The sequence below is a fragment of the Lolium perenne genome, chromosome 1, assembly GCF_019359855.2.
Source record: "Lolium perenne isolate Kyuss_39 chromosome 1, Kyuss_2.0, whole genome shotgun sequence".
Lineage (NCBI taxonomy): Eukaryota > Viridiplantae > Streptophyta > Magnoliopsida > Poales > Poaceae > Lolium > Lolium perenne.
Window position 1 is genome coordinate 68,965,858 of NC_067244.2, and position 8,775 is coordinate 68,974,632.

The 8,775-nt window shown below is 45.4% G+C and overlaps 1 protein-coding gene across 1 annotated transcript; it reads left to right on the top strand.

Moving 5' to 3' along the window:
* Positions 1 to 4,001: 4,001 nt before the first annotated feature.
* On the top strand, positions 4,002 to 4,991 carry LOC127332025 (uncharacterized). Its single transcript, XM_051358280.1, has 2 exons — positions 4,002 to 4,246; positions 4,730 to 4,991. The coding sequence occupies exons 1-2, from the start codon at positions 4,002 to 4,004 to the stop codon at positions 4,989 to 4,991; spliced, it is 507 nt and encodes a 168-aa protein (XP_051214240.1).
* The last annotated feature ends 3,784 nt before the right edge of the window (positions 4,992 to 8,775 follow it).

Here is an 8,775-nt window from a genome sequence, read left to right on the forward strand (position 1 = left end):
AAATTGGACCGTTGCAGAAGTGTTTTTGGGAGGCCGTTGACTGCTAATGTTATGCAAACTGGCACGTGGTTGACGCCGTTAACTGTCAGTTAACGCCGTTAACCGGCTAAAACCCCATGGTAGATGGTAGGCCCACACAAGGCCTGCCACGCCTTAAACGGGTAGGCCCATTTAGTTTGCGGGCCGGGCTAGCTGACTTAGTTTGACCAGTAAAATATATAACTGGGTTGGTCTATTAGGTACGTGGGTTGGACCTAACTTCTAAGCTTGACTGGTCAAAACTTAAATGGGCCAGCCTGCTAAGCACGTGGGCCGGGCCGAATGCCTTCGTTTGACCGGTCAAGGGATAGCTGGGCGGGCCCACTGAAAAGGTGGGTCGGGCCTAATGTCTTCGTTTGACCGGTCAACACGATAAATGGGCTGGCCCACTAGTCAAGTGGGCCAGGCCAAATGTCTTCTTTCGACCGGTCAACACGATAAACGGACCGGCCCAATAAGCATGTGGGCCGGGCCAAATGCACTAGTAACATATGGGTCTTCAATGACGGTATGATACTGATGATTGAGAAATCCATTAGCAATTGTCTTTTTCTATGACGATAGGGCGTTTTCGCATCACAGATGGCGATTTGGGCCGCTCGGCCCGAAAAATTAGTGACGAGCGAGGTCTAAACGTCAACGATTGTGCATAAATGAGCGCCGCGGGTTGTGGGCGTCCCAAACTGCTGAGTCAGCAGGGGCATCACAACAACTGGGCTTCGGGCCGGTGGACACACCTGACCAACACTCTGCACGTTTCTGTTCACGTACTTTTCTGTCTGCCCGCACAACAGTACAAGGCCTGCAACACTGGGACCATATTTGTAAGGGGAGACAACCACTGTCTGCACACATGTACCTGTCATGCACCACTCGGGCCCGCATGTCAGGTGCCGACACGACCCACGTGCGTGGGGCCGCTCGTTCCGACAGCCTCTAGTCATGCGAAGTGGCCCAGAACTGTCAGTACCACCAACATGGGTTCCACATGTTAGTTGTCATGCCAATTCTTTTTGCGCACATGCCAGCACAAGTGTCTGCCTGCCGTCAATTCTAGACGCATGGCCCCGTAGGTCAGAGCCTGCTGGGACCCTTCTCTGAGAGTTTTGGTGGGTCCGGCATGCCAAAGATCTGTGGGGGCCGCATGTCAGAGCCTGCTGGGACCCTTCTCTGAGAGTTTTGGTGGGTCCGGCATGCTAGAGATCTGTGGGGGGCGCATGTCAGAGCCTCGTGGGACCCACATATGACTGTTTTAGTGGGTCTGGCATGCCAGAAATCTGTGGGGTCCGCATGTCAAAGCCTGGTGGGTCCCAGCATGCCTGAGCTTGGTGGGCCCAACATGCTAGAGTGTGGACCCAATATGTCAGAACTTGTGGAGCTCGTATGTCAGAGCTTGGTGGGTCCCTGGTCCCAACCCCGTCGGGCCCACATGTAGTCGTGGGACCTACTGGATTCACTATGTGTCCCACCTGTTAGCTACGCGTCGTGGTGTCCTTGGGCCAGATTGGCTGACTATAGGCCCAAGGCCAATTTATTCAGGTCGAAACAAGACACACAGAGGAAATTATTGGCCCAATTCCAATTTATTCTTGTTGAAACAAGACACACAGAAGAGCCCAGAATATATTCGAAGCCGAATAATGGGCCCAAGGCCTATTCCTAGAAAGTTATATCCCAGCACAGATAGAATTCCCACACCTACGCTCAGACAGTCCGGTTCGCAGCTCAAGCTGTTGTAGGCCCAGTTCAATGTTCTACCACGAATGAAGGTCGACTTGTATTAGGCCCTTCGTTGGGTTACCCGCAATATCAATAAACAAGAGACCCCTCAAAAAATTCAATAAAAAAGAGGAGCACAACGGGTAGTATTTGACAAGCAAACGGGAAGATTTAGCAGAAATTATGTTGCGGAAAACACTTTGATTGCGTACAACTCATCTGCTTTACTTCGATGCCCGAGTAATTTTAATTTTCAAACTTTCAAACATCAGAAAAAGATACAGTCACATTCACCACTACAGTGAGAGTAACCATGTTGAACAAATCAGCTTTTCTCTTTTTTTTATGGATTATTGGGTAGGCCTCCATAACCTGCCTAATGCAATAGTTCGAACCTCTACCTTGTGTCACCATGTTTCTTTTTGTAGATCAACAGGGACCTCATCCCCGGTTCCATTGATAAACAACGAAACCTGAAAGTTCCGCAAGTTCATTACAGGGATTACATTTTGCAGAAAACAGTAGCGTAGATAGAAACTACAAAGTTATTTTCATAGCTACAGAGCTGGAACAAAGAGTAACGCCCGCAGGTTCATCACATGGTTCCAGCGCTGGGAGAGAGACCAGTAATCCAGTTTCAGGGTGCCACCATATTTTTCGCTATCCTTAATTAGGTAATGAAAAACGATCGAAAAATATTTTAATAAATATAGGTCAACTTAAGATTACATAATTAAAACTACTACGATATGAAGAGCAGGAATTCAGAAGAACATCTCATCTACACGGTCATCTGAATGTTCTCCTCTACGGGATCTGGGCACAGGCGCAGGACGTTGTAAACCTCCTTCAGATCGTTAAAATAGTATATGGCACATTCTACGTTCTTTTGGAGATCCGACGGCGGCTTGCACATCGCATAGCGCACCAATTCGTGGTCCTTGACCTCACTGCATTTGTTGCACAGCATCAACATGTTTCTGCTCTATAAACATGTTCTCTTCAAGGAGGCGCTGGCGCTCAAGCCGTAGCTCTGTATTCTTAGACATCTCCTCCTGGAGGCGACTATTGTGCCGATTCATCTTCGCAACAGTCTCCTCCCGGAGATCGTGCCACTGGGTGATCTCCCGCCGAAGCTTGTGGCGTTCGCCGAGAAGATCGGGTACCTTATCCTCCATCAGCTGCTGGTTCGATGGGGAATTCTTCTCTGTGAGATTTGAGGTGTGCGTACTCAACTACAATAAACACCAAAAATCATGAGCAAGCAGATAGCTAATATGAAAATAACAACATCTAGAGGCAGTACTGAATTACTGACATCGTCCCTCCTTACGCTGTGGAAGATCTCCTCGATCGACCCTAGATCTATCGCGGCCATATCAGTGACATCGTCCCTCCTTGGGACGGGGGAGATCTCCTCGGCTGGCCCTAGATCTGTCGCGGCCATACCGGTAGCAAGACCTCGTACGGGGGAGGGATCTCCTGAGCCGTTGATCCTTGAGAAAATATAGATCGTAATCAGAATCTAGGCTAGAAATTAACGAGGAAGAAAAATAATGCAACAAGTGCTTTATTCGTCCACAAAATACATCTAGGAATTTGAAGCTAGACTTACCCTGACATCGAGATCCCATGGCGGCCACGTCGGCCTGCCGAGGACCAGCCCTCGACACACGGAAGACGCTCCCTCAAAGAAAGGACCGACATGGAGGCATGCAGAGAAGGGTTGTTTTCCGCCGGCAACACACATACCATTAAAGGATAAGAAACTTCCATGGCGGAATCAACATTCCTCTTCCGGTTTCTCCTTGTATAATAAGACATGGCGATCGCATCCCGGGCGAGCGTGGAAGTAGGAGCTAGTATGAAGAAAGTAAGAGAGCGGGTTATTTCTCGAGCTCTCCGCAGGTGTAAACCGAGGAAGAAGAGATAGTGAGCCGTACGGTTGGTGAGGTGAAAGGTTTATTAATTCTAATTCCATACCACCGTCTCCTCGCCTCCCTAGAATCAATCTTGGCCGTCCATTTCCTATCAATGGACTATATGGAGTACTAGATTTAAATGGCCACTGGAGTTAATTCCTCGACCTCATCGCAGTATTATTCCCATCTGTCCCCACTAAACAACCACTAGCGGTTCGTTCTGCCCTGCATTTCGGCAAGTTCCGGAAACCCCCATTGTTTGCAGTTGCTCTCCCTCCCCCTTCAATCCCTCTGATTAGTTCGATGCTCTTCAGCGCTGCCATGGACAACGGCGGCCTGTTTACGCTAAAGACGAGCGTCGTTCCCCATGGGACAACCAAGGTGGACGTGATGTACACGAATGACCCTTCCGTTCTCGAGAGCACCCTCCAGATGTACGAACACAAGCTGCTAGAGGACATTCCAAGGTTCATCGGCCTCGACCTAGAGTACACTTTGGATCAATCAAGTAACGACATCATTGAGTTGGCCATGGACCAGCACATCCTGGTGTACCATTTCTGCAGGTGTGTTCTGCACATGCTCTTCCTTTATCCTTTTTTTAGAAACTCTTCCTTTATCTTGGATCTTCTTTCTTATTTCGAAGTAGACTAGGTTCTAACTTGAATGAAAACACGAACAAACTAACTTGTATGAAAAATGTGGTCTAAAACTGTAATATCCAACCAACTTGTATAAAAAAAATTGGATTAACCACGGTATCTTGTTTCATACTTTTGGTACTCAAAATTTTTTCATGTCTTGCACAAATTTCATGTACTCATACTCACCGATAACCGGCATGGATGTCAAGATATTAACAACTGAATCTTAACTTGACACTTGAATTAGATCATATAGTCGCACCAATAATTCATGTTAGTTTGATGTGTATCACTGATGCAAAATCATTGTTTCACTGCATCAAGTAAACATTTATTTGAAGGAAAAAATATGTGTACTATTTATGCATATACTATCTTACAAGATTGATTTGTGTTAACATGCAGGAGTCCTGACATGCAGGCGCTGGGAGAATTCATTCAACATAAAGGAATTTGTTTCACAACTGTTGACAACATGGGTGACTCTATCAGGCTTAATAAAGATGGCATTACAATTCCTGAACATAAGTGGATTGATATCCAGGATATGATCAATTTCAATGGTCCTGGCAAGAGGACTGGCATTGGTGATTTGGCTGCGGTCATCATTGACCCATCTTACAAAAACATGAAGAACAAGTTCCCTACTAAGAGCCACAATCACTAGGAGTGGCAGCCATTTCCTGAAGTAAACTTGAGGTATGCCGCGATTGATGGGTATGTCAGTTTTGAGTTGTACAGGTGACTCAACAAAATCAATGAAGGGCAGCGTCAAGCGCAACAAATTACAAGGGAAGTGGTTTGCCCTGATTGCAAGGAAGCAGCTAGGTTGGCCAATCTCCTTCCTGCCTGGCGCGACGACAACAAGTTTATCGGGACAAACTACTGGGACTGGGTATCTTATTGCAACAAGCACAACATACCATTTGATCCGAAGAAAATGCCACCAGGGGTAAAGGCCCCGTGGGAGCCTACTTCCGGATCTTCGTGGGATGGCAGCGCACGTGGTGATCATGGTAGGGCAATGGCTGTATGTGGTGAGCTAGCAAGGGCAGGGCCTGTATCTGTTTGGGAAGCTCAAATAAGGATTCCCGACACACGAAGTGCGTACAAGAACAAAACTTGGACTGCCAACCCATGGGAGGCAAGTACAAGCCGACACGGCAAGCGCGTCAAGAGGGATGATGATAATTGGTGAACTAGGCTGGCGTTATATGTTTCCTAGATTGTACATAAGTTTAGAATGATGAACTAGTAGTATTGTTTAGGTGATGTAATTACTTTTGCAACAATGTGTATGAGGTTTTAGAACCATGCTTACCTAATTACACTCAATGTGTGCTAATTAATGTTATTTCTTCTATACATAAGTTTGGAATGATGATAATTGCTGAACTAGCAGTGTTGTTTATGTGATGTAATTACTTTTGCAACAATGTGTATGAGGTTTTAGAACCATGCTTCCCTAATTACGCTCAATGTGCCAGTTGGACTAGAAATTAACGAGGAAGAAAAAGAAGGCGACAAGTAATTTATTCGTCCAAGAAATGCATCAAGGAATTTGAAGCTAGACTTACCCTGACATCGAGATGCCACGGCGGCCATGTTGCCATGAGGACCAGCCCTTTACACGCGAAAGACACTCTATCAAAGAAAGGACTGACATGGAGGCCTGCAGAGTGCAGAGAAGGGCTGTTTGCCGCTGGCAAGGCACATATCACGGAAGGATAAGAAACTTCCATGGCGGAATCACTAGTTTCGTAGGATAAGTTCCACTAGATAAGCTGCATAAACTAACTACTATTAGTCTGTTACACAGCTTAAAGGTGCCAACACCAGTTTCATCTGACCCCAAAATGCCAAATGTCTAATAGATAACTTACCGAAGACAATTCAGCTAATGACAACACATACTACTAAACCCACAAATTATGCCAACTAATCGCTTGGTTAAACTGGTACGAGGAGGAATCGTTTACGGTCACCCAGTGCGACGTGCATCTGCTGCAGCCATCTCATCTCCAGCCTTCAGCTCGATAGCTTCCTCGACCCTGACTGGTGGGCTGCAGGTCGGGCGCAAGATACCCCTGCAGACCTCCGCCAAGAAGGAAGCGCTATCTTCGATATCACGGAGCAACTCTAACGGAATGCTCTTCTCGTAAAAGCTCTCGCAGGACGGGGCATGCGCGAAAGCTCAACTTGCATATCCACGACCGCCACTATCAGGCCCTCGCAACCGTCACCGCTAGAGTCCTGCGAAAGCTAGCAAATCTAATTAAGTCCAATCATTCCTAAAATTTACTAATACTTCGTACTCCAAAGAATAAGGCTTATACTTCGTCTGATCAAAATAAATTGAGTCCACTTTATTGAAAAATATGCATGCATGTAATCTAGAAACTTAACTACAAGTACTAGATGCATACCAATATAAAGTTGGGTCAATTAATATGAGCCGAAGAGAGTAATATTTTTAGAAAAGCAAACTATGTATAGTTTGACCAAGTTTTTACAAAAAAAATTAACTTGCAAAATAAAAAAATTAATATCACTGGATATATAATGAAATTTGTTTTATACGATATCTACAAAATATCATATTTATTGATAGATTATTCTAAAAGTTCCGTCAAAACTTACTTGGTTTGACTTTTCAAAAAACTTAGGGCTCATTTGATTCATAGGATAGGAAAAACATAGGAATAGGCAAAGCAAAGGGTTGGGATATCATGCACATTTGAATCCTAAGGAAAGCTAAAGTGTGTTTGATTGTAGCAAAGGAATTTTTCCATGAGGTATGACCTAATGGTTTTTATCCTATATGATTAATTTCTATATGATGTGTTCTTATGAATCAAACAACTTGTATAGGAAAATTTCCCATAGGATCGCTACACAATTCCTTTGCAAATCCTTTGAATCAAAGGAGCCCGTTGATGTCTACTCACGCTTCTTTTCCTGTAGACAGTGTTGGGCCTCCAAGAGCAGAGGTTTGTAGAACAGCAGCAAGTTTTCCCTTAAGTGGATCACCCAAGGTTTATCGAACTCAGGGAGGAAGAGGTCAAAGATATCTCTCTCAAGCCACCCTGCAATCACGATACAAGAAGTCTCTTGTGTCCCCAACACATCCAATACACTTGTCAGATGTATAGGTGCACTAGTTTGGCGAAGAGATAGTGAAATACAAGTAATATGGATGTATATGAGCAGTAGTAACGGCGCCAGAAAATAGCTTGCTGGCGTGCAGTTGACGTGGGAGATATTGCAGGAAGTAAAGATGCAGTAGAACAGTAAATAAGCGATGATTGCAGTATTTGGAAACAAGGCCTAGGGTTCATACTTTCACTAGTGGACACTCTCAACATTGATCACATAATAAAACCACTCTACACTCTCTTGTTGGATGACGACCACCATTAATTGTGTAGGGCTACAAGAGCACCTCAATGCCGGAGTTAACAAGCTCCACAACATTCGGAGTTCATATTTAAGTAACCTTAGAGTGCATGATAGACCAACACAATTATACCAAGTACTAACATAGCATGCACACTGTCACCAACAGACTATGAAAGGAGGAATAGATCACATCAATACTATCATAGTAATAGTTAACTTCATAATCTACAAGAGATCACAATCATAAACTACGCCAAGTACTACATGATGCACACATTGTCACCATTACATCATGGAGGAGGAATAGAGTACTTTAATAACATCACTAGAGTAGCACATAGATTAATAGTGATACAAAGCTCATCATATGAATCTCAATCATGTAAGACAGCTCATGAGATCATTGTATTGAAGTACATGGGGGAGAGATTAACCACATAGCTACCGGTACAGCCCTTAGCCTCGAGGGAGAACTACTCCCTCCTCATGGGAGACAGCAGCGGTGATGAAGATGGCGGTGGTGTCGATGGAGATGCCTTCCGGGGGCACTTCCCCGTCCCGGCGGCGTGCCGGAACAGAGACTCCTGTCCCCCAGATCTTGGCTTCACGATGGCGGCGGCTCTGGAAGGTTTCTCGTACCGTGGCTTATTCTCACGAAGTTTTTAGGTCAGGAGGCTTCTTATAGGCGGAGAGTCGGAGTCGGAGGGGGTCTGGGGCTGCCAGACAACAGGGGGCGCGCCCCCCTTGGGCCGCGCCGCCACCTTGTGTGGTGGCTCTGTGGCTCTCCTCTGGTCCCTCTCGGGTGTTCTGGAAGCTTCGTGGAATTATAAGATACTGGGCGTTGATTTCGTCCAATTCCGAGAATATTTCCTTACTAGGATTTCTGAAACCAAAAACAGCAGAAAACAGGAACTGGCACTTCGGCATCTCGTCAATAGGTTAGTTCCGGAAAATGCATCAAAACGATATAAAGTGTGAACAAAACATGTAGGTATTGTCATAAAACAAGCATGGAACATCAGAAATTATGGATACGTTGGAGACGTATCAGC